At 50.7% G+C, this 24983-nt stretch overlaps 3 protein-coding genes across 13 annotated transcripts in view; all 3 read left to right on the top strand.

Moving 5' to 3' along the window:
• The first annotated feature begins 269 nt into the window (after positions 1-269).
• On the top strand, positions 270-2288 carry LOC104130834 (actin, cytoplasmic type 5). Of its 2 annotated transcripts, none has more exons than XM_009643909.2 (2): positions 270-337; positions 879-2288. In XM_009643909.2, the coding sequence occupies exon 2, from the start codon at positions 890-892 to the stop codon at positions 2018-2020; it is 1131 nt and encodes a 376-aa protein (XP_009642204.1). In that variant the 5' UTR covers positions 270-337; positions 879-889; the 3' UTR covers positions 2021-2288. The 2 variants fall into 2 exon arrangements, with proteins under 2 accessions (XP_009642204.1, XP_035755279.1); XM_035899386.1 differs by lacking the exon at positions 270-337 and adding an exon at positions 419-497.
• UBL7 (ubiquitin like 7) overlaps positions 316-24983 on the top strand; it is a 39844-nt gene continuing 15176 nt past the window's right edge. Inside the window, exons 1-11 of one of the 9 annotated variants that reach the window (XM_035899383.1) lie at positions 316-337; positions 3171-3394; positions 3916-4035; positions 4695-4777; positions 4887-4971; positions 5675-5732; positions 6282-6415; positions 6876-6925; positions 7644-7811; positions 8042-8164; positions 8537-9122. In XM_035899383.1, coding sequence (XP_035755276.1) covers positions 3211-3394; positions 3916-4035; positions 4695-4777; positions 4887-4971; positions 5675-5732; positions 6282-6415; positions 6876-6925; positions 7644-7811; positions 8042-8164; positions 8537-8674 — 1143 coding nt within the window. In that variant the 5' untranslated portion in view covers positions 316-337; positions 3171-3210 and the 3' untranslated portion in view covers positions 8675-9122. Of the gene's footprint in view, positions 338-2364; positions 2421-2714; positions 3395-3915; positions 4036-4694; positions 4778-4886; positions 4972-5674; positions 5733-6281; positions 6416-6875; positions 6926-7643; positions 7812-8041; positions 8165-8536; positions 9123-24983 lie in introns of those variants that run through there. The other 8 variants (XM_035899384.1, XM_035899382.1, XM_035899381.1 and 5 more) reach the window with 8 other exon arrangements.
• Positions 22350-24983, top strand: part of SEMA7A (semaphorin 7A (John Milton Hagen blood group)) — a 29183-nt gene continuing 26549 nt past the window's right edge. For both annotated transcript variants that reach the window (XM_035899373.1, XM_009643907.2), the window contains exon 1: positions 22350-22530. In XM_035899373.1, coding sequence (XP_035755266.1) covers positions 22419-22530 — 112 coding nt within the window. In that variant the 5' untranslated portion in view covers positions 22350-22418. The remainder of the gene's footprint in view (positions 22531-24983) is intronic.

The raw sequence follows: 24983 nt of genomic DNA, 5'->3' as shown, positions 1-24983 counted from the left end.
GGCTCCGCCCGCAGCGCAACCTCTTTCCTTTTTTCCCCCCCACACCCCGCGCCGCCCCTCCTCGGCCCAGCCGGAAACGGGGCGGCAGAGGCGGGACCCAGCAACGGAAGCGCCCGCCCCACTTCCGGGTACGGCCCCAGCAACGGAAGGCGAGGACGACAGGCCCGCACCCAGAACAACTGAGGGAAAAGGGGTGGGGCTTCCAGTCTCTCGGGAGCCAATTAAATGGCCAAGCGAGAGGCGGCTTCCGGTTCCGGGGAAATAAAAGGAGAAGCGCGGGGCTGGGTCCGACAGTTGCTGAGGAGGTGCCGCCGCGGGGCTGAGGGAGCGCGTGCAGGTGAGGGCTAAGGTGGCGGCTCCTCCTCCCCTGGGCTTCGCTCTTCATCTTCTCGGGGTGTGGCCGGAGATCCCCGCTGCCCCTTCGGGCCCCGGGAGCGGAAGGGGGGTAGCGCTTTGTGTTGGGGCTGTTCTTTGTTCCTTCACTTCTATGGTTAAAGGTGTGTGTTGGGTGGTTTGTATTGGGGCATCCCTGCTGGGTGATACCTGTTGGTCCCCTCAGGTCTGTGGGAGGCACTGGGAAGGCTCTGTGCTTGTCTTCTTAGGGGCTGTGGTTATATATGTGTGTGTTTGGGGGGAATAAATAGCTATTTAAACACCTTCCTGGTGTCTTTACTCAGGCCCTGTGGGGTAACCTTTCAAGGCTTATCAGTGTCCCATCTCACCTTCAGTCCCTCAGCACTGCTGTCGGGGCTCCCTAACATATTAAATCCTTTCAGTATTACAGGGTGTAGCGGGGAGTACCAGGGTTCCCTGATGCTCCTGCTCTCTTCCCTCTGAGAAGGGACTCTGTGACCCTTCTGTGTCCCCATTTGCCACAGGCACAGTCAGTATGGCGGATGAAGAGATTGCTGCCCTTGTGGTGGACAATGGCTCTGGCATGTGCAAAGCAGGCTTTGCAGGGGATGATGCCCCCCGTGCTGTGTTTCCCTCCATTGTGGGGCGTCCCCGGCATCAGGGTGTCATGGTGGGCATGGGGCAGAAGGACAGCTATGTGGGGGATGAGGCCCAGAGCAAGAGGGGTATCCTCACCCTGAAGTACCCCATTGAGCATGGCATTGTCACCAACTGGGATGATATGGAGAAGATCTGGCACCACACCTTCTACAATGAGCTGCGTGTTGCCCCGGAGGAGCACCCTGTCCTGCTCACTGAGGCCCCCCTGAACCCCAAGGCCAACCGGGAGAAGATGACACAGATCATGTTTGAGACCTTCAACACTCCAGCCATGTATGTTGCCATCCAGGCTGTGCTGTCCCTCTATGCCTCTGGCCGCACCACTGGCATTGTCATGGACTCTGGGGATGGTGTCACCCACACTGTGCCCATCTATGAGGGCTACGCACTGCCCCATGCCATCCTGCGCCTGGACTTGGCTGGCCGTGATCTGACTGACTACCTCATGAAGATCCTCACGGAGCGGGGCTACAGCTTCACCACCACAGCTGAGCGGGAGATTGTGCGGGACATCAAGGAGAAGCTCTGCTATGTTGCGCTGGACTTTGAGCAGGAGATGGCCACAGCTGCCTCATCCTCCTCCCTGGAGAAGAGTTATGAGCTGCCTGATGGGCAGGTGATCACCATTGGGAATGAGCGTTTCCGATGCCCTGAGGCCATCTTCCAGCCTTCCTTCCTGGGCATGGAGTCCTGTGGCATCCATGAGACCACCTTCAACTCCATCATGAAGTGTGATGTGGACATCCGGAAGGACCTGTATGCCAACACTGTGCTCTCTGGGGGTACCACCATGTACCCTGGCATTGCTGACAGGATGCAGAAGGAAATCACTGCCCTGGCACCCAGCACCATGAAGATCAAGATTATTGCCCCGCCAGAGCGGAAATATTCTGTCTGGATTGGTGGCTCAATACTGGCTTCTCTCTCCACCTTCCAGCAGATGTGGATCAGCAAGCAGGAGTATGATGAGTCTGGTCCTTCCATTGTCCATCGCAAGTGCTTCTAGAGGGACTGCTGGCAGTCCTTGATGGGACACCTGCGGGGCATCTTCCTTAGACCACAATTGTTCGACTGTTACCAGTTTTTATGTTTAACTCATTTGCTGAGGTACTGAGTAGTGATGTGTGCATTTTAATGGTCCCTTAGGCTGTAGTTTCTCCTAGATCACACTGATAAGGATGACACTAAAGTTTAGACTTGTCACCTCTAGCTTTGTCACAACTGACTCCTTTGTAGGAAAACAAATAAACTTCACAGGCTTAAAAACTAGAAAAGGGTATTTTTGCTTTCTTTCAGTGTGGGCTCTTGATCTCCTTATCACAAAGAATTATCATTGGGTAGGTGGCTACAGACCCAACCTGGCCTGTAGCCACCTGCTTTGAAACTTGGAAAAAACAAAATTTGGGGTACCTTTTAAAGCTGCCTTGTGCTGTGCAGAGCCTTTTAGAGAGCTGTTGGGGAGGAAAGCTTGACTGGCATCTGGCTCTTGCAGCCTCTTCTGTACTTTCATGGTAACTTGGCTTTTTTTAGAAGGTGAAAGGCTCTTGTCGTAAAAATGTTGGCGGCCTGGCAGGGGTTCTGGAGCCAATCCGTAGCTTCCCCGTCCCGGAGCCGCCTCGCATTATGTACCGTGTCCCCCGGCGGACTCAATTTCCCAGGGTGCACTGGGCACCACGGCACTGCACTTCCGCTTCCGGTGCGCACCCTCTCCCCCCCCGGGGATGCGGATAGAGCGGAGCTGAGGCAGCGCCGGGCCGGGGCCTCGTCTGGGGGTCGCTGGGCTGGGGGCTGCCCCGCATCCCCCCCTCTCCTCCACCGTCTCTGTGCCGGGAAACGGGGCTTTAGCGGGGGGGTGAGGCTGGAGAGTGGCTCGGTGGTGGGTGTGTGTGTGCCTGCCAGGAGAACCGGGCCTTGCTCTTCACTTCTCTGCTTCCTCGGCTGGGTGTTGAGGCTGGCGGGGGTGTTTCTGCCTTCCCTGTAGCCTCAGGTACTGTTTAAGACCGAGGTAGGGACCTAAAAAGCACGGCTTCCTGTTGGTCAGGCCTCCTGTTAGCTTCCTGCATTCTTCCCAGCAAAGGTTCGCCCCGTGAATTCATGAGGTTTTGTTGCTTGGCTGGGCCAGAGTCTTACTTTGATTTGTTTTCTTCCCTTTCCAGAGCTTTGTGGGGCTTGGCTCTGTTCAGCGAGAAGGCTGAAATGTCCCTGCCGGAGTGGCACATCGCCGTGAAGCTGGCAGATCAGCCGCTGGCTCCCAAATCCATCTTGCGTTTGCCGGAGACGGAGCTGGGGGAATGCCCGCTGGGTGGGTGCAGCATCTCGTACCTTAAGCAGCTCATCACCGGCAAACTGCAGGAGTCTGTCCCAGACCCCGAGCTCATTGGTAGGTGCCTGCGTGGGTTGGGTCAAAGTCCTGCCGCTTGGGACCACCCTCTTCCTCTCCTCCCTGCAGCCGGGACACAACCAACCTACTGTCAGTGATTTTGGGCTGGTGGGGAGACTTGGCATAGCCAGATAGCACGGGGTGGAGGCTCAAAGCTTGTGCCAGCGACTCTGCTGGGCTGCAGCAGTCTTAGCACCTTGTGATTTTGATAGTTCTGCGTTTGCTTGGGATCACAGTGCTCCTGCAGCATCGGTGCCCTTGTTAAGAAGTCCTTTTGACTTGCTGACACTGATGCGTCCTTGTGAGATTTTTTATGAGAACATTGAGAGAGGTCAGCCCTCCCAAAGCAGGTGGCTACGTCATGTTCTGTGAATCTGAACTCCGTGGAGTCCCTGTGCTGCTTCCTGGATGAAGCACCTACATGTGTGGAGCAATAAACCCTGGGCAGTCCTCGTTTAAAGATCCTAGGCCCTGTCTGAGCATGCCACAGGTGTTTATCTTTAGATGTTTCCCTCTCCTAGACCTGATCTACTGCGGCCGTAAGCTGAGGGATGACCAGACACTTGATTTTTATGGCATCCAGTCTGGTTCCACTGTTCACGTCCTGCGCAAGTCCTGGCCTGAGCCTGATCAGAAACCAGGTGAGGAGGAGGCAGCGTGGGTTACCACTTGGATCTCCTCGGGAGGTGTTTGGTGTGGGTCCCTTGTGACTGAGGAACGGCTTCTCTTGTGGTTTGTTTCTGGGAGGCTGATTTGGGGTTTGCAGGAGGAATTGGTCGCTGCATTTGCGTGGGAGCTCCCTGCCTCTAACAGCAGCAAAATAGGTGTTATATTTTCTTGCTGATGGGAGAGCTAAGGAATGAGCTATGCAATGTGGAGAGTGAATATCCCTTCCTTAATTCACTATGATCAGGTTTTGGGTGTTGCCAGAGCATCGGGAACAAAGGAACTGGTGACTCAGCTTGAGGGATGAGCAGGCTTGTGTGTGTTTCTAGTCTGCCTGACTGCAGAATAAGATGGGTTAGTTTAGAGTTGTTAGTTTAATATAGCTCCTTTTCTACCTGTAGGAGGATATATCTATATCTTCTTATCTGTCTGGAAGCTGAGAGTGCAGCTCCCTGTTTTGCTGTGGTAAAGGTACTGAGATGTTCACAATCGTTAGTCTGTACCCTTCCTCTCTTGGTCAGTCAAATCCAGGGGAATTAAAGAATTGCCACCGCTTTTGTAGCATGGAAGTCCCAGTGGCATGTAAAATGGTTAGTAAAGCTGACATTTTGTCCTCTTGTTTTACCTCCCTCAGAGCCTGTGGATAAGGTGGCAGCGATACGGGAGTTCCGGGTCCTTCACACTGCCCTGCACAGCAGTCCTGCCTACAGAGATGCAGTGAGTGGGGCTTCATACTTTGCCATCTGGCTGTCTTTTGTCTGTCCCCTATCTATGAAGAAAGTCCTTGTTGTGCGATGCTGCCAGTCTGCTCCAATTTCTCTTGTAGGTCTTCAAAATGCTGGGGAACAAGGAGTCGCTGGATCAGATCATTGTAGCTACTCCTGGCCTTAGCAGCGACCCTGTTGCTTTGGGTGAGTCCAGATGTGGTCCAAAGGATCTGAGGAAAGCCAAATAAAGATAGTCAGCATTTAACTCCTGACACGGGGAAGGGAGAGTTCCCCTTCTCTGGAGAAAAGCGTCTTTTTGAGTTCCTTTGTGGAGCATAAGAGTAAGCGCCTGCTCAGGTGTCAGAGTTGTGCTCTCTTGATAATGCTTGGGGATGAATGCTGGCTTTGAATGGGTCAGGGAGCACGGAGCCTGAAGGGGAGTAGCGGCGATGGATGCTTTTCCTCTGCTGCAAAGTGTTAAGAAAACATGTTAAATCTAGCGTGCTTGTTCTGGTCTGGGATGTTATAGCTTTTTTGGCACATCACTATTCTATGAGGCAGGTGGAATATGGGATGCTGCCGCACACTCTGACAGTGAGTGGCCAGCTGGGGTGAGCTGGGTGCCAGATTTGCTCTTGCCCTTAAGGTGGAGCTGTTTGTGCTGGAGCTCAGCCTGTGGGATCTGCTGGGAAAGCCCCATCCCTTGGGTGTGTGGCTGTGAGCGAGAGTCTCTCCAGAAAGACGTAAAAGGTTTCAGAGAGAACAATAATAGAGTATTTTTGGTGTCTGCTAGTGACTCAGTTCCTGAAAAACAATTAATTCTTTTGTTTTTTCCCATGGCTTGTTTGACTGGCTCCTGCTTCTTGTATCCTGTCTCTTACTCATTGTGTTTCCTGGTCCCTCCCAGGAGTCCTACAGGACAAGGATCTCTTTTCAGTGTTTGCAGACCCCAACATGCTGGACACGTAAGTTCACGTAAGCTGGTGCAGTGACTATGCCTTGCCTTTGTTGCACTGTTGTATTGTTCTTTCTCTCTGGGTGGGAGAGAGTTCTGCTGCTGCCTGCCAGTACAGATAACACCAGGCCAGAGATTCAGGATAGAACTTTTTCCTCAGCAGCAGAAAGGAGGGAGCTGGTGCTTTGATAGGCATCTGCCTCCACTGTTGGATTAAACCAAAGGATCTTTAGTGGGAGATGGGGCTATCGTCGCCTCCAGATCCCAGGTTCCAATCTGGATCTGATTGCTCACAGCAGAGAGTTGCTCCTGTAAGAGCATATGGGAAATGTATACGATGGGAGGGTCAACATGGGATCAAGAAGGAGCCTCAGCTTCTCTGGCTGTGTGGAGCAAGGTGGGGAGGTGCTTGCTGCTGGACAGCCAAAGGCGGTTTTGGAGGTGGTGTTGGCGCAGCTGGTGGGGATGGCTCTGCCAGTCCTGACCTAAGTTGGTATCGAGCTGCCAGTTTCTTTGTTTTCCTGCGCACATGATTCATTCCTCCACTCTTTCTCTCCAGGCTAATCCCAGCCCACCCTGCGCTTGTGAATGCCATTGTCCTTGTTCTGCACTCAGTGGCGGGCAGCACCCCGCTCCCAGCCCCAGAGACATCCTCCCGAGGCATGTCCTCTGGCTCCTACCGGGACATGCCAGGTACGTTCAGCCACACAGATGAGTGGGGAACCTGCAGAGATGATGTGCAGCAGGATTCGCAGACAAATCTGTGCTGTACTGACACAGCCATCCCCAGGCTAGAAGGAAGAGAGGTTTGGGTTCCTGAGCTAGGAATGTCTGTTGTGGTTTGATAGATTTTGTGCTGTGTGAGACTCATCCGGTCTGCTTCAGCCTCAGCGGCTCTCCCAGCTAAGCGTGTATAATGACTGTTGATAGCAGAGCACTGTGGCCTCTGTTTTGTGGAAATGATGGGCCAGACCTGTCTTCCACTGACCTGCTGCACGTGAACTTGTTGGTGCTGAGTCCTCTGTCCTAACGCAGTGCATCACTTGGGGCTGAGCCTGGCTTCATGGCCAAGGTCTCCACAGGGTTCTTGTCTGGTGCCTAATTCCTGCCAGCACCAGCTTTCTGCATCTGTTGATTCTCCTTTCTATTGCAGGTGGCTTTCTGTTTGAAGGTCTCTCTGATGATGAAGAAGAGTTCCACCAGGTAAGCGGCTGGGTTGGGTAGAATGACTGTTTTGGACTGGCCACATAGGTGTAACTCATAGCCGTTACAGACTCTGAAATTTTTTCTCTTTCTGGCTTATGAAGAGCCTAAGCCGCTCTGGCTTCTAGGGGTATTGTGGAGACAAACACATTGATTGTGGTGTGCTTGGATGCTGTTCAGATTAGGATTTTCTTGAGTGCTGAGGCGGGCTCACAACAGAAGAATGCGGAAGGACGACTCGCAACAGCACTTGTCCTCAGAGTAAACTCCTTCACAGTCAAATTGATGTTGAGCCAGAGTTGTGCACGGATGACTGTGGCTGAGAAGCATGGGAGTGCTGGTCCCTGCCCTTCTTTTGTAATGTAGGGAGGTTTTCCTCTCCAAAGGACAAAGTATTTTGTAAAAAGTTACATGCTTAGGCAAAAAAAGTGCCTGTCAGACATTAGTTGTTTTGTTATAGGCTAACAACAGTTTGGTTTTAAGCTGATGGATGATATATTAAAAGGTTTACTGCCAGTTTCCACAGCTTTGTAAAAGCTGTGTTTGTGGAAAAAACCACATCTGATTTAGTCATGTTTGTTTTTTAAAAGTTCTGCACTTGAGTTTCAAGTATTGCAGGAAAGGGATCCTCGGGGATGAGCATGAGAGCCAGATTTTAGTGGGACATGGACACCAACATCAGGGTTGTGGTTTTGTTGGGTTTTTCCCCTCTATGCAGAGCACGAGATCTACACCATCCAGCAGCACTTCTGGTTCCCGCCCAGCTTCCCTTGGCTACGCTGGGGCTGCTGGACCCCGGCCAATCACCCAGAGCGAGCTGGCGACCGCACTGGCACTGGCAAGCACCCCAGAGAGCAGCTCCCACACGCCCACTCCTGGCACCCAGGTACAATGGCAGTGCAGCAGCTAGGAAGATCCTCCTGGGCAATAAAACTGGTGCTTGACTGAGCGCAAACCCTGCTCAGGGTCCGGAAGTCCTCGCTGGTTTGTTTTCTTATGGCTGGGGTCTCCTCCATACAGGCTTGGAGGGCATGATAGTAGGAGTGCAGCCAGTGTTGCCTTGTGTTCCTGTGCCAAGTGTTCTCCTGATCCATATGCAACTTATTTCCTCCTTAGGGTCACTCCTCTGGGACCTCCCCAATGTCATCCAGTGTTCAGTCAGGAACACCTATCACCAACGATCTCTTCAGCCAGGCCTTACAGCATGCCCTGCAGGCCTCGGGGCAGCCCAGCCTGCAGGTCAGTGTTGCAACCTCTTCTTTCGGGAGCCCTTGAAAGCCCCTTATTGCATCAAGTGTTGCAGGGTGGAGGTGGTTCTTCCAGCTGCCTCCTGTGGCAGGTTGTTAATCTGAAAGGGGCATTGCTGGAGAAGCGGTGCTTGCAGGAGGCATGATAGACTGATGCAAAAGTACTGGGTGGAAGTGGAAGGGGTGGGCTGGTGGATTTAGGGAGTTTGCAGCTTTCAAGGTCCATTTGCATGCTTAGAATTGTACTTGAGAGCTAGAGAGAAGGGGAGTATCCAGTGTGGAAGAGTGAGCTGTGGAGAAGGCTGTTTTGTTTCTGCTTGGTCTCTCGCACCTACCTTTAGCTTCTTTTGTTTCTTGTCTTTAGAGCCAGTGGCAACCACAGCTTCAGCAGCTGCGAGACATGGGCATACACGATGATGAGCTAAGTCTCCGGGCCCTGCAAGCCACTGGAGGGGACATTCAGGCTGCCCTGGAGCTCATTTTTGCTGGTGGGGCTCCCTAGGTTTTTGGGCAGGAGAGGCTGGACTGGTGAGTTGCATTGAGGTGGCTGTGACATTCTTTGGTCTGGGACTCGGCCCCAAAACTCTTCTCTGTGCTGGGGTTCCTCTTTCCAGCATGGAGCACTTGGGGTGGCTGCTCCTTTCCTTGCAGGTGGGCAATGTGCTCCTGTTTGAGGGCACCGACCATGCTGAGGGCAGCTCCTCCAGCTCCAGATATCTCTCTCCAGCCTCCTTCTGGCCACCAGAGACCTCAGAACGTTGTCCAGCATGGAGAAAGAGGTGGCTCTGTGTGATGGGAGAGATGTGGCACCTGTGGTTCTGCAGTCTTAGATCTGTCAACGCATTCTCCCGCCTGTTGTTTCGTTCTTGTCTGCCTGACATGCCTCAGTCTACCTTGTTTTGCTGTTGTGGGTCCCTCTGTGTTTGACTGTATTAAATAGACTGTATTCACTTGCCTGTTGTTTGGGTTGTGATCTGTCCTGGGTTGTGTTCCAGATTTGCGAGGCAATGTGCTCATTGCATGAAAGAAACTGGAGAAAATGCTTTGTGAGAAAACGCTTTGCCTGTTGTAGGACTGTTCTCTCAGCAGAGGGCACTCCTCTTACAGAGCAAAGCTGTATCTGTTAGGAGAGCAGTGTCTGGGGTGTAGTTGACCCGCTTAGCCATCCTTAGGCCAACATAAAAGAACTATTTGTGCTACAGATTCTGTCCAAGAAGGTGCTGCAGAGAAGCATCATTTCTCCTTCTTAGCAAAAACCTATTTGTCCTCAGCTGTGTTGGGTGAGGCTGGTAGAATCCTGCAGGATGACAAGAGTACAGGTGCAGGAGTTTCACACAAGGTGACAGCAAAAAAAAAAGCGACAAGCACAATGGTTGAGGCAGTTGCCAGGGAGTGTGAGGTGCTGCCAAATGGCTTGGGAGAAATGCCTTCTCTGGCACAGGTTAGTCTGGCTGCAGCCAATGTTTTCCAAAGTGTCTTCTAACCCTGAGTGCCATGTTCGAGTTGCCTAAGACCTGAGCTGCAAAGACAATCAAAGGCATTTGCCTGTAATTACAGTCAGTGGCAGCTGAGAGAAGCCAGAACCAGAGCTGGGCTTGGCTTCAGTCAGATTGTACCACTGAGATTAACGAGGCATGAAAATGGGAGCTGGTTTGCCTGAAATGCCACCATGCATTAGTAGGGAAGCTAAAAGCAGAAAACGCTTTCCTACCTTTAGGCTGCCTGTGCTCCCCTCTAATTCCTCTCCAAGCGGCAGGACCGCATGCCGATACGATCTCAGCTATCACCCAGCAAATGCTGGATTGTTCTCTCCAGGGTATCCCCTTGACTGATAGGCTTTAATCCTGCCTAGAGGATTAAGCCCCTTGGGAGGGAGGGACTGTTTTTATTTTTCAATATGTAGGAGATAAGATGTGATGGATATAACTGGCTTTCCTGACTTGATACACCCTTCCAGGTTACTGCCCTCATTACCTGCTTTGGAAACCCAGTCCAGATGATGGTTGTGATTTTTATGTGTATGAAAACTGATTAATTTGTTCCTGTCCCTAGTGCCTTTGCTCTTTGCTTTGTAGGGGGAGCGGATAGTATACACACAGCATCCTCCCTCCCTTCCCCACTGTGGAGACAAGCCCTGCTGACAGCCCTCAATCCTCCTGGGCTAACTGAGGATTAGCTGTATCGCAGATGCTGCTGCCCAAAGCTGGAAAGCATTTGCAGGCTCTCTCAGACCTGCTCAGGGCTAGCAGGACTTGCTTTGGGACCAGGGTGACTAGTTTGCTTTGCAAATTAAATTCTCAGCTTAGGCCAGCTTGGGGTTCTGGTATTTCTTTTCTGTCCTGACCTTGCTCTTATGATTTGATCACTTTGTTGACCCACATTTTGTATTAAGTAGTTTCTTCTGCTATAATGGCTATTTCTGTTCCTCCTGTGTCCCCAGATAATTGAGAGTTGCCTGGATGTTTTGTATGGAAAGAACTTTCTTCCAATTTCTTTCACAAATTGCGTTACTTGGCTTGGAGTACCACATCAGACACATTCTCTGTCTGAATTGGCTATAGCAGAGAAGAACTTGGCACCGATGTTGTTCACGACACGACTGATGCGTGCGCTTCGCTTCCTCATCTCGCCTGCCTAGAATAGACGTGCTCAGCAACCAGGCAAATTTAGAGATTGCAGGGACGGGAAGAGAGGCTCTGCCTGGCACCTTGCAGGGCTGGTGATGGAGGAGGAGGAGGAAGGGAAACTTTGATGCGGGAGCTCTTGTAGGAAAGCAGAAGCTCAGAGTTCCTCAGAACTGGCTCTGCAGCAGCTAGGTGAGCGCTGCCTCCCCACCTGTTCTAATGGCCGAGTGCCTCCTGCCTCCCAGCTTTGAGATGAAAGCGCTGCTGGCAGCCACCTCCGTGTGCAGGGAAAGCTCAGCCAGCGCAGCCTCTGCTGCAGGGAGAGACTGTCCTGGGGGGACGCTGCAGGAGGCACGTGCTCATTTGACCAGCGAGACGAGCCCAAGGCTGCTGGGGAGCAGCTTAGGGACCTGGGGGTGTTCAACCTGGAGAAGAGGAGGCTGAGGGGAGACCTTATCACTCCCTACAACTGCCTGACAGAAGGGGGAAGCCAGGGGGATGTCGATTTCTGCTCCCAGGGAACGGGCAATAGGATGAGAAGAAACAGCCTCAGGTTGTGCCCGGGGATGTTTAGGCTGGACATTAGGAAAACCTTTCTTCACTGAAAGGGTTACCAGGTATTGGAAGGGGCTGCCCAGGGAAGGGGTCAAGTCCCCATCCCTGAAGGTATTTAAAAGCCAGGCAGACGAGGTGCTTAGGCACATGGTTTAGTAGTGGACAGGTATGGTTCAATTCGATGATCTTAAAGGTCTTTTCCAACCAAATGATTCTATAATTTGGAGAGCCCCTTTGCCTGGGGTTAGCAGCCTAAATGTGGCTGATGGGGATGTAGCGTGAGGTCTCTTGTCCAAGACGGTTGTCCTGACTTCTACAGTCATCGGAGGAGCCTATGTCCCAAGAGAGAGATCAAACAAAACTGGAATGACTCTGGGAGATGCTGATACCTGTTGCTTGCTGAGTAAGCATCTAAGTCTGGGCATGAACTTGTCCGTGGCTGAACACGACAGATTCTGCTCTTTGGGAACAAATTGCAGTGTGCCACCTCCCACCTGCCCGTTTCCTGTGGTCCATCCATGGTGCCACTGCCCTGACGCCTTCTCCTCCTCCTTGCTGCTTCCATGCTCAGGTTAGAGGTGCATCCGTTCTTGTTGGGTCTCGGTGTATCTGTATCCTGCCTGCATGTGCAACCTCCACCACTCTCTGTTCGCCAGCCAAGTATTTGTGGCCTGACCACCTCACCGGCACTGCTGTGGGAGTGGACTGGGAGGTGTTTGTCTGACCCTTTGGAAGAGGTGGAGGTCAGACCATGGTTCCCCAACGTAAGCACTTTCAGTAGGGACTTTCTGGTTCTGACATCAAAGAGAAATTTTTGGTTCAGTTCCCTCTTTGCCATAGTGGATCTGATAAGGGAAGCTGTAACAGCGGGTGTTTTCAGTAGCGATGGTAGCAGCTGTTTGTACTCCTGTGTTTTCGGTAACCTTTTTATTTGTTCTGGTGCTTGACTGTTGATGCTGGCGCACTGCGGACACCTGCAGAGGTTGGCAGTTTGGCCGGGATCTAGGTTCCTCACCATATGTGCCCTGCTTTTCTCCTTTGGCCACTTTGATGGCTTTTTCACCGTTTCTGCCTTGTTTCTTGCTGCCTAAGACAGCCCTGAGCTGACTCTCTCCATGAGAAGCAAAGCGGTGTTGAGTGGGGGGGTAATTTTCCAGCAAAAGGGTGAAACGGAGACAGCAGAATCTCCCAGGCTTTGTATCCCTGATGGCTTTTGCAGCTTGTGTGATTGCCCACCTCCATCTGTCTTCTGCTTTCACAATGATGCTGGAGCTTTCCTGTGTGTGAAGTGAACATGACTGGCAAGATCCATCCCAGGAGCAGATGTGGATGTTTGTTTGAGGTATTAATTGCTTCTGCACAGAAGCAGTCTCTCTGGTGTGGGCATGCTTGGGTGGTTTGTTGGATCAGATTGTAAACTGCCAAAGTTTCAACCTTTTCAGCCTTGATTTCTGACTTCAAATGTGTTTTAGAGATTTCCCCTCATCCTCCCATGTCTCCCATTTTTCAGAATAAATGTTTTTTTTTTCCTTGCTCCCCCAGCCAAACAGAGGCTCTGAGTGTTCCCTGCTTGCAGGACCCTGGCACAGGAACCGATTCCTCTTCTGGGCAAGGCAGCAGAGCACCTTAAACCAGCATTGCTGTTTTGTCCAGCTCCATCCACAAAAAAATGTGTGGGAGCCAGAGGACTAACGGTCGCTGTGCTCTTGTTCATCACAGACATCTGTACTGAGCTGAGGGAACATCGTTTTCTTCTCCCCAGCATGGCATGGGGCTACACACCTTGGCCACCCAGCTCCTCTCTGGCACGTTAATTCAGAAGATCGGTGAAGGTGACTTTCTCCAGTGCTACAGGATGCAGCAGCTCAGCATCTCCCTTGGGATTTGCTAGGGCAGGAGCAAGCTTGGGCAGCCTGGCAGGATACATCCCTGTCATCTACAGCAGCAAGGAACTTGTCTGGCAGAGCCCTTGCCCATCGGCTTGCTTTCTTTGCAAAGAATTTTGTGCTTTCCTGGCTGCTTCAGCTTTGTCCCTGTGGGGAATGCCAGAGGGTCAGGAGACACATAACCGGTTTTAGTTTTTCTTCTTAAATTAGCTTTGTGCCGGTTCAGTGAGCTGTCTCACTGTGGGGGACAGGCTAGTGCCAGGGCAAAGGGAAGAGGGGGCAGTGGGGCCTGGTGGGATTTCCTTGGCAATAATGAAATCTTGGTCTTACTCTTTCTCAGGGAAACTTTGGAGGAAGGAGGAGAGAGTGTTACTGATGCTGGGACAACTGATCAGGAAGGAATAAGGTGAGAGCTCAAAGATCAGGGCAGGTGACACAGTGCAGCTTCCCAGCAGCCTGTGTCCTGTGGGACTCGGTCCCTTTCCTAGCATGAATCAGTATTTTTTCTTTAGAAGTGACGAAAGGGGATCTCTGTGACTTTATCACCAAAGCATCCTTTTAAGGAACTGTGCTTTGCAGTCCCTGTGATGCCAACTGGAGAACAGCACAGTAAACCAGGGCATTTTTAAGGCAATGGACTCTATTTTAACTTGGTGAAAGCAGAAATGTACTGAAAGTGTCACACTGAAAATATTTCTATTTCCTAATATTTTCTTCTGTATTTATAGTATTCTAATATTCATAAATCACAGTGTTTATGAGTAATCCTTTGACTTATAGTAGTGCATGTAGCTCTAGTTCTGCCTTACAAGGATGCTTGAGTTTAAGAGTATGGTAAGCGAAAGGAAAATTCAGAGGGGAGATGATAAACATCCCCTGATATATCCTTTGAAGGAAAGCCAATGGCCGAGCCATTGGCTTTGAAGGTGAAGCTTCCTGGCTCTAGTTCTCTTGAACTGAGCTTGGAAACTTTAAGCAAAACAAACAAAAAAAACCCCAACCCCAAACACTCTTAAGGTGAGACCAGGGATTTTGGGGGGCATTTCTGACCATGGAGTCTCTGTGGCTGACTTCTGGGTGTTCCAAGCTGCCAGCACGCAGAATGCTTGTCCCAAAACCACTTTGAGACTCCCTCCCGCTTCCCCCCTTTCCCCCCGCCAAATAAATACCTTGCTGATTTAAGGTCGTGGTCCACTTGTTCAGTGGGGTGTGTTAGTATAGGTGTTGAGTTTGAGGGAGAAGCTGGAGAGCTGTGGAGTTCCGCTCCAGGGGTGATAACACATTTGCTGCTTTTATGCAAGATCAGAGCCAGAGTCCCTTGCCTTCCTGCACTGATCAGTAACAAATGCTGCAGAAAAACCTTAAGAGCAAGAGAAGGATTCATCTCTAATAGATTTTTCCAGCATCCAATGATCTGAGGCTTAGGAACTTGTAGAGATAGAAAGGGGGGTTAATAGTTAACAGCCCCCATGGGACGTTTGAACACAGATAAACTTGCAGCCTCTGTGCCACCCTGCAGCAAGGAGTCCACAGGTTCAAAGTCTGTGTCCCACAAAAGTTTTCAGCATCTGGAAGGAGGAGATGGGGTGCAGCTGTGGGACTGTGGCACAGGTGACTTCTGGAATGTCACACTCAAAAGGGGTGGGTGGCAGTCCCAGTGAATCTGAGGTTTAATTTTTGGGTGCCTGGGCCTGCTGTGGCCGCTGAAGCGGTAACAGGTGACAAGGATAGCTAGGGGAATCGGGTAGAAAACTGTCACTTAATCTTGCTAAAGCAGAAAGGGTTGCTAATGACAGCTGAGCTCTGTAATCCCCCAGCAAAGCTCAGCATGCTGCCCTAACACCCCACAGAGTAGGCTCCAAACTGTTTACCTTTGTGTTAATTGGATTGTTTGTGTATGGCCCTGTTCCAGGGAAGGGGAGGAGTGTAGACTATCCTGTCTCCAGACGATTCCTTTCTGAGGTGTAGCTCCCTGGCATTAAATGCTTTGATCCCAAAGGATCCTCAGTTACGTGTAATTTAATCATCCCGTGGATCCTTGCCAGCTGGTGTCTGGTCACACAAGTTCATGTCCATTTATTTTTCCTCCACCTCAATCTTTTTTTTATTCTTCTCTTCCCCTCCCAAAAGCCTGTGACCTGGTTGTTTATGGCTTCCTCATATCACTTTCCTGAATGAGCCATATGGGAGCTATCTGGACACGTAATAGCCAGGAAGCAGGTGACAGGCATGAAGCCTGTAGAAGGAAGGGCAGATGAGAGGCAAGAAGAAAGAGAAGCTCTCCCCTGCCCAGGCCAGTATCCCTGTCAAGAGTTTCGACAGGTCACAGGGAAAAATTAAGTCAAACAGTTCTGGCACATGGTGAGATCCTGAGCTGTTTCCACTTTCCTGCTGGGAGAGATGGTAGGCTTCCCATGTCTGATGGAAAGAGAAACCAGTGCATCTGCAGTGCTGAGCCTTTGTGTCACCAGGCAGGCTCTGAATTTAGAGCCAAGGGCAGTGCTGAACTGCAGACACTTACCTTCTGCGTCATTTGGCCCAGGGCTGGCTAGCAGGAGCCAAAATAGGAAGGAGGAGCAGGAGATAGACCACTTCTTAGATGTATCTCCCTTCCTGGCGAGACAGATATCACTGCTGAAAGTACTTGAACACTACAAGGTCAACTTAGTATCTTCCCAATAGTTTACTTTCCTGAGCAGCCTCCACTTAATCTTACATGCCTGGCCAGCTTGAAAGAGATTCTGTTGCCGTTTTCCCAGCAGCAGTTTGAAGTGGTTTCTTGGGGTCTAGGTGACTTGCTTTGATTCTCCAGAGGAAAACATGGACTTAAATTTCAACCCATATTACAGCAGAGGATGGAAGAGATTGCAGAGAGTGAACTTTAATTTGTGCGTTACCAGGAGGACTTTGCAGCTCTCAGGGCAGGAGGGCAGCAGCTCAATCTCAACAAAGCAACTTATTGCTGTCCTTTTCATTTTAACTTTCTTTTAATTGGGAAGGACTCTGCATTGGGTTTTATTTACTCTGCCTAAAGCCTTTGGTACCCCTGTTGGAGGGGTGCATGTGCTTTTGGCAGCCTGTGTCACTGATGTGTGTCTGTTTTACCTCCTTTCCTGCTCCGTTCTCACTAACTCACTATTGACAGTGCTGCTTGTTAACACGACGAGTGTTCGGATGAAATGCATTTGCCAACCAAATGGGTATGTGCAATGGAAAGGGTGAGGTGTGGTTTGGGGTCATCTAGGTGAGTGGAGTTTGTGGCTAGTCCTAGGGCAGGGCTTCTGCAAGCTACTGGGATCAGTGAATAGTGTCATGAAGATTTGGGCTGGGAGGTCCTGCTGGGGATGAGCCCCAGGGTTTTCCGCAGCAGCAGGGGATGAAACACAGAAGGGGAGTCCCAGCTGGGGGTTTTGTGCTGTTCTCGGAGGAGTTGAGTGTGAGACGGCTCTAGAACAGGTTTCCTTTGGCAAGTCAAAGGGGTTGATCTACTAGAAAAAAATGTCCTGGGGCACGTGGTTCCTTCTCCCCTTCCCTGCTTAATTTTTAAAACCCTGGGACTAACATTTAGCACCTGGGGGCTTCTGACCCCTTTAGTGATGCTTTGTGGGGCAGTAGATTTACTGTGCTGTCCTTCAGCATTGTGGCAGAACTGGGGGGGGTTGGTGGTGTGTGTGCCAACTGATCAGGCCCCCTCCCCCAGGCTCTGTCCAGTTTAAACAGCTTGCATAAACCCAGCATGCCTGGGGAGGGTTGATGGCCATTACAGGGCTGTGGCTTTAGGAGGGGATGGTTGAGGCTGCGGTAGCTGTCTGTGAGGAATGCGAGTTGGAGGGGCAGATTTGTGTGTTGAAAGCAGAATGCAGCAGCTTGCTGATAAATGATCTGCTTTTCTTCCTTCCCAACCTCACTTTGTTGTCTGAGGACTGAAAGACCTGATGGTCAGTGCCAAAAGGAACAGTGAGTGAAATTTCACTTTTTTCCTCTCAAAGTCTACACTGCTTGCTCCTAAAGGCAAAATGCAAGGGGTAAGAAATTGAACTCTGGGCTGTGTGTCTGTTTTACCTCCTTTCCTGCTCCGTTCTCACTAACTCACTATTGACAGTGCTGCTTGTTAACACGACGAGTGTTCGGATGAAATGCATTTGCCAACCAAATGGGTATGTGCAATGGAAAGGGTGAGGTGTGGTTTGGGGTCATCTAGGTGAGTGGAGTTTGTGGCTAGTCCTAGGGCAGGGCTTCTGCAAGCTACTGGGATCAGTGAATAGTGTCATGAAGATTTGGGCTGGGAGGTCCTGCTGGGGATGAGCCCCAGGGTTTTCCGCAGCAGCAGGGGATGAAACACAGAAGGGGAGTCCCAGCTGGGGGTTTTGTGCTGTTCTCGGAGGAGTTGAGTGTGAGACGGCTCTAGAACAGGTTTCCTTTGGCAAGTCAAAGGGGTTGATCTACTAGAAAAAAATGTCCTGGGGCACGTGGTTCCTTCTCCCCTTCCCTGCTTAATTTTTAAAACCCTGGGACTAACATTTAGCACCTGGGGGCTTCTGACCCCTTTAGTGATGCTTTGTGGGGCAGTAGATTTACTGTGCTGTCCTTCAGCATTGTGGCAGAACTGGGGGGGGTTGGTGGTGTGTGTGCCAACTGATCAGGCCCCCTCCCCCAGGCTCTGTCCAGTTTAAACAGCTTGCATAAACCCAGCATGCCTGGGGAGGGTTGATGGCCATTACAGGGCTGTGGCTTTAGGAGGGGATGGTTGAGGCTGCGGTAGCTGTCTGTGAGGAATGCGAGTTGGAGGGGCAGATTTGTGTGTTGAAAGCAGAATGCAGCAGCTTGCTGATAAATGATCTGCTTTTCTTCCTTCCCAACCTCACTTTGTTGTCTGAGGACTGAAAGACCTGATGGTCAGTGCCAAAAGGAACAGTGAGTGAAATTTCACTTTTTTTCCTCTCAAAGTCTACACTGCTTGCTCCTAAAGGCAAAATGCAAGGGGTAAGAAATTGAAGCTCTGGTCTTCCAAAGCTCTACCGTTGTCAGTGACACTTGTGTCCCAGCCTCATGGGACATCAGCCATAGAATCATAGAATGTTTTGGGTTGGAAGGGACCCATCTAGTCCAACCCCCCTGCAGTGAGCAGGGACACCATTAACTAGAACAGGTTGTTCAGAGCCCCATCCAACCTGGTCTTGAATGTTTCCAGGGATGGGGCCTCCACCACCTCTCTGGGAAACCTGTTCTAGTGTTTCACTACCGTCATTGTAAGGAACTTCTTCCTTATATCCAGTCTAAACCTACCCTGTTTTAGTTTAAAACCATCCCCCCTTGTCCTGTCACAGCTGTCCCTATTAAAAAGATTGTCCCTGTCTTTCTTATGGGCCCCCTTTAGGTACTGAAAGGCCACAATCAGGTCTCTCCGCAGCCTTCTCTTCTCCAAGCTGAACATCCCCAACTCTCTCAGCCTGTCCTCATAAGGGAGGGGCTCCAGCCCTCGGATCATTTTTGTAGCCCTCCTCTGGACCCGCTCCAAAAGTTCTATGTCCTTGTGCTGTTCCTGCACAGAGGATTTCCCATGCTCTGTGTCAAAACATGCAATCTCCCAATCTCATCTTGAGGGGGGGACTGTGGAAACACCTGCACGCATGTGGCATGAAGGACCTGGTGAACATCCTCAGCCCTTTGTACCGTGTTCAAAAAGGTGCTTCGTGCTGTTCTGAAGCTGTTGTGGCTGTTAACAGCCAGAGATCGAGATGCTCTTGTCAGGTTTCTGGAAGAGATGGCACAACAGAGAGATCTTGCCTGGCTTTTGCAGGGATAAGAAAGTTTGTGGTGTTGATATTTTTTTCCTTGTGGAAGATCTGTGTGTTCAAAACCATCATGCCTACTGGCTGTTTCCCAGGGTCATGCTTGTGGCCTGGGGTTAGCAGAAGGTAATTGATAGGTTGTTCTTGAGAATGTTCTAATATACCTGGTCTCTTCCAATGAAAAGATGCCAACAAAAACAGGAGGTTTCATAACAGTTAGACTGCCTGGGCCACAAACATCCAAGCAGTCTGTCTCCTCTGCAGTGATGAATAAAACTGTTCCTCTCAGGAAAATCTGTGCTTTATGATTTTTAGAGGATACTTAGGGGAAGCTGCCTTCTGATCCGTGTTGGAACGGAGTAGCATGATCTGGAAAAAACTGCACATAATTTGCATGGTGGAAGTTCTGATACTTGACTGAAGCAGACGGAAACCTTTGCAGGAGGGGGTGAGCAGGGAGTTTGTGCCTGGAATCCAATCTCTTGTGTACGCATTCCTTGTCGGTAGCGGAGGAGGACACGGCATGTGGCTGAGCAGGTTTCAAGCAAACAAACTCTCTTGCAGAAGTACTTAATGCGCAGCGGGTTTCTGGCTGTATTCAGGGCACCGTTCTGTCTTCAGCACCCCCTGCAAACTGGCGCAGCGTCAGAGCAACCTTGAAATTAGCTCTGCAGTCCTCTGATGCGTACAAGCTGGGTTGCTCCTTGATCAAACGTGTGTGGCATTGCGCTGTGCTGCTTTGTACGTCACTGTGGGACAGCCCTGCCTGTGGGGAACTCCTGGTGGGGTTATTTTCCCAATGCATTGCACAGTCTGTGTCGTGCCACTCCCTTGACCCTCCAGATCTTGCCTGGGTGTTGAAGTCACTTTCCCAATGTTGTCCTGTGCAATGGTCTGATGTTTCTGCATCTGTAGCAGTCACGCTCACCCCACTTGACCAGTCGCATTGCTGCTCTGAAGGAGCTTGTGGGGAGGAAAAAGGACGCTAAGGGGAGCTGTAGCTTCTGAAGGGAGCAAAGGCATTTGGGTGAAAGCTCATTTTAATGAAGACCATTCATTTGAAGAGTTATAACTAGCATCTTGGGTGGGATGCTGCTGTATACTTGCGTGTTCCACTACTGTCGCTTTTTTCTCCTTTGCTGGGTGAGCTGCATGCAGAGGTCTTGCACAGCTTTGCATTTAACCCTGCTGTGCACTGAGCTGTTTGCTGAGTCTCTCCCTTAGCAAAAGCAAAAGGTGCTACCACATCATTCTGAATCCAGGACCACAATGCAGTCGTGTTCATGGGGTGGTTCAGCTCCTGGTCTAGAAGATGGAGTGCTATTGTTTGTTGAAGTAGAGCCCAGAGCTGAACATTTCCAAGGTCTTGGCTGAATTCTATATGCAGGAGCATTGTATTTAGCTGTAGGTGGGGAAAAAACCTAAAAGCTAACCATGCGGAGTCTCCAGCTGTGTTAGGGGCAAGGAAAAGGGAAAAGCAAAGGGTTTACTGTTTGAATACGGCAGAAACTCTCCTCATTTGTCCCTGATCAGAACCCTTCTGTGTTTCCAGTTGGCAACTTTGTCAAGAGTGGGAGCCGAAAGCCAGTTTCCCAGCCCGCCAGCTGTGTCATGTCATAAAAGGCCAAGCAGATGATAACGTATGCAACTCTCGCAGTGTAGCCCAAATTTGGGGTGGATGCAAAATGCTTAGTCCTCGTGTTCATTAAGCAGCCCAGCATGGGTTGTATGGCTTAGACTGTTGATTTATGGCATTTCTCTTTCTCTCCTGACCGTGCGAAAGAGCCTTAATGAATTAGATGTTTTCCAGCAAGCCTTTTCTGCAAGAAAACAAGCGATAACAGGGTTTAGCACCTCTGAGAGCAATGGGGGGAAATGGGCCGTTGTTTCGAGGCGAGCAGCAGTACAAAATGGTTCAAGACTGGGAATCACCATGCCCCAAAGTGAAAAACTAGAGATGATCTGTACGTTGTCATACTGTAATTACCTAAGCAGATATTTGGTCAAAGAGAAAGATGAAACCCCTGTGCTTGGAGTCGGTGGGAAATTCCTGTGGGTCCTTAAAATTCACCATTAGCTGGCTCATTAATTTTTTGCTTCCTCCAAAATGCCCCCCTTGCCCTGCTATAGTTCATCGCCTTCAGGAGCAGAGCAGTCCTGGGTCTAGCTTCAATACCAACTTTAAAGAGCGCAGCTGTGTCTCTCATCCTGGTGAGTTCCCCGTGGGGCTCTCCTATTCTGGTCACGTCTGACCTCTCTTTCCTTGCTCATAATACCCTGCTTTTCTCGTTAACAAACCTCGTGGCAATTCATAAAGACCGTCAGCCCTTCCTGGCATCCTGATGGGGAGGTTTGACAAAGCAAAGTGACTTTCCAAAGGTTGTGCCACAGCCCTGTGGCAGGCCAGCCCCTGAGCAGGGTGTGCTCAGCACCCTGTCCTTTCAGAGAACATTAGCATCACAAAAGTCAAAGCCAGGATCTTCAGGGAGTATTTCTTCACCCCAGCTCCCAGTGGATTTTACACACACACTCCAAGATGTTGCTCACTCCCATGCTCACAAGCACCACGACACGAGTTTGACTGGTCTGGCAAGGGGGTGTGTGGCTCAGGATAAGGGACACAGCTGAGTTGTCATGATGCCTCTGGCATTTGTCTTGTAGTCTTCCTGACTTGTGGTGATGAATGACTTTTTGAGCAAGGTGGTGTTTTGCTAGGAATGGCCCTTTGCTATTACCTAATTGTAGCAATGGCAGGAAGAAGGCTGGCACACAATATGCTGCAGCCTTGATGCATCCTCCTGATGGTAGTGCGGGGTCTTCTATTAACGAGCTGTTCCTGCTGCTGCGTTATCTGAGCACGGCTTTCTGGCTCCGACACATCCCTCTGTTCAAGCAACTGGGAGCGGTGTCCTTTGTTACCGGTCTCTGCCCCCCCCAATCTGCTATTGCTTCTTGTGTGTGCTTGCACATGCATGTTGTCATTCTTATTTAATTCGTATCAACCTTAATATTCCTCTTAATATCACAAATCTCTGTGATAAGTTGATTGCCAGGCTTGGGTCAGCTGCAGCTTTTCTCAAGAGCCTGAAGGTGAAGAAAGCCATCTTTTGTTCCACCTTCCCCTTACAGAAGGAGGGGGGGAAAAAAAAAAGAAAAAAGGACCAAAACCCCCAGCAAAACCTGCAGGTACCAACTGCTGAAGATCAGGTGCTAAATGAAAGGAGTCACTTTGGATTTTTTTTTTTTGTCTGAGGTTTGCTTCCTAGGGAGTGAAGCCTAAGTCCCTCCCTCTCCTTCAGTCATTGGTTGGCTGCTTTTTTTTTTTATAAGTCAGCCACGCAGCTGTCAGCCTCACAAGCTCATAATCTCTGCTCGCTGAATAAGTAGAAATGGGCAGGAGGTCGCCTGTTACCCTCTTTGTGGCCCTGTGGGCCAGCCAGCTGGGCATGTGGGCAGCGGGGCGCTCCAAGGTGAACCCCAGGATCATCACAGTGCCACAAGGTAAGACCCGGGTTGGGCTGCAACCTTGAGTCACTGCAGCAGCAGTGTCCGCAGCTGACAGCTACTCCCTGCACCATGTATTTTCTACCTGTGTCTTTTGAGAAGAGTTGGTCTTTTTTTGTTTCTTTTGTCTCTTTGGGGAGACTTTTGGCTCTCATTAAAATGCGCTGAAATGCCTGTGATCTCAGGAAGGGGCTTCTGACTTCCTTGGTTGCTTTTAATTGAATTTTTAGATCCCTGTTCTTGCCAAGTCCTTTCCTTTATATATTCTAAAACCACTTTCCTACAAGCTGGGTCTATTAAAGGCTGTCAGAAAGCCCCGAAACAGACACAGTAACCATTTCCTCTAACTTGCAGGGAGAAATGGAGGGGAGTATTTGCATAATAGAATTAATTTTCTTATTCCTCTGATGTACTTGCCCTGTTAGCTGCAAATGAGTTCTGTGAGTAAATATTTGCAGAAGATCTCTCTTCTCTGAGAAAATACATATGGCTGAAATGGCACGCAAGGACTTATAATCTTAGCAGCAACTGAACAAAGAAATGTTTTCAAGGAGCAAGCTTAGAGGGCAGCCCAAGCTTCGTGTGTTGAAAAGACCAGACTAACGTTTACTGGTTTTATCATGTGCCTTCCAAGCTTTTTGATTAATACCCTCCAGGGAGGATTTAACAAAAGACCCTGCCTTGTCCCCGGCAGTTCTGGTGTTTGGCTAAGCCAGCGGGCTCAGCTGAGCTGCAGATTTCACGCTGCTCTGCAGTACAGCAGCTCCTCTGTGTGTTCTGTTCACTGGCAACTTCAGAGGACACAAATTTCCTGTGGTTTATTCTGTGCTGTTATTTATTATGCCCTTCTTCTGGTCCGTCACTGCCTGGGGATGAAGGCCCAGGAGCAGAGGGAGGGGTGGTTCACAGGTGACCTCTGCCCAGTGGGGAGGGCAGTGAAAGGTTGCTCCTGGCCTTGCGTCATTTGTTTTGTTTCCTGGGAAATAAAGCTGCTCAGAAAATGGGATACAAGAGGGGGAGAAAGCACGGAGCCTGAGGCTGAACAGAGGATGGGGATCACGTATTTCTTTATAGACAATTCCGCTGTGCTGCTTAGGGGAAGGGGGGGAAGTTGAATTACAGGGCTCTGGTGTGTTTGGAAATGCCTGTCCTGGAGTAAAACTGTGCTGAGGGGGGGAAGAGCAAGCTTGGGTGGCTGCTTTCCACCTGTCTCTGTGGGCTGTGCTTGGCATGCACAGGCAGAATGGTCATTTGGCCTTTCCCTGCATCTGTGTCAGATGGTGGCTTTCCCAGCATTGAATGCAGCAAGGATCTGTAACTGAGAAATACCAAAGCCAATTAGTTAGTTAGGACACTTAGCTGGGACACAGCTTAGCTGGGACACAGGAGGAGAGGGGTTTCAATTAGGGAGGTATCAGAGGTAGCTGTGTGGCAGACTCATCAAGTCACTCGCATGTCCTATTTAACAGATTGCATTTTGCTCAGTGTAACCTCTACCCTTTAGGAAGTGGGTCTGTGGGTGAGGAGGAGGGTGAAGAAATGGGACGGGGGTGAAGGGGTTGCAGTGGGTGGCAGGGAGCCCTCTTTAACTTCCCCACTGCTCCAGGCACAGTGAAAGGCAAACGCAGCATCTTTAGCAAAGCCTGCAGGTCAGCACACTGCTGCGGTTTGCATCCACGCATAGAGGCTTGTCCCTCGCTGTGGGGGTGACGGTGTTGCAGGGCTCTGTTTGTGGCTCGAGCTCTGGCCCTGGAGGCTGGGAGCGGGATGGAGAAGAGTGGCAGTCCCAGGATATTTGCATGGGTGTTTGTGCCGCGGCTGGGCCTGCTGTGCTGCATTTGCCGTGTTGCAGCGCTGGCCTCAGCCCTGCGGGAGCTGGCAGCTCTTCATGTAATTAAGTTTCTTACCTGTCACAGCCCATCATTAGCACCAGGTATGGCAGCCTAAGCAAAGACACCTAGAGACGCTACAGCCCTGCGGGCGAAGGGAGATATTCCTGGTGCTGGCTGGAGCACAGCTCTCTCTGGGAGGGAAGAGTACATGTGTGGGATCCCTCCCCGGGGTGCAGCGCTGGAGGAGAGGAGGAAATAGGTGCTGGGCAAAGCTGCAGCTGCCCTTCCAAGCAAAGCCTTGCTCCCCTCGCCAGCACCCCACCAGACCTGGGGAGAGAGCCCTGGCCTTGCTGCAGGCAGCCTGAACTACTCTGCTGTTTCACCCCATGGTGTCTCGTTGTCCGGTTTCATGGCAAGAAAAAGGTGAGGGGACGTTGTGAGCTGGGGAAAAAAAATGTATCTGGGCTTAGGTGGCATGATCCTGAGCTCAGGTCCGAAGACAAAGAAAGCGAGTTGGCCTGTCTCAGTGCTTGGAGCTGCATGGGTTGAAGTAATTTCAGTCCTGGGGACTTGGACTTGTGGCGGGGGGGGGCTGGAGCACCGTGCTCTGCAGATCTG

Source organism: Egretta garzetta, unplaced genomic scaffold, assembly GCF_000687185.1.
Source record: "Egretta garzetta isolate BGI_Z169 unplaced genomic scaffold, ASM68718v1 scaffold287, whole genome shotgun sequence".
Taxonomy (NCBI): domain Eukaryota; kingdom Metazoa; phylum Chordata; class Aves; order Pelecaniformes; family Ardeidae; genus Egretta; species Egretta garzetta.
This window is presented reverse-complemented; position numbering and strand designations above follow the sequence as displayed.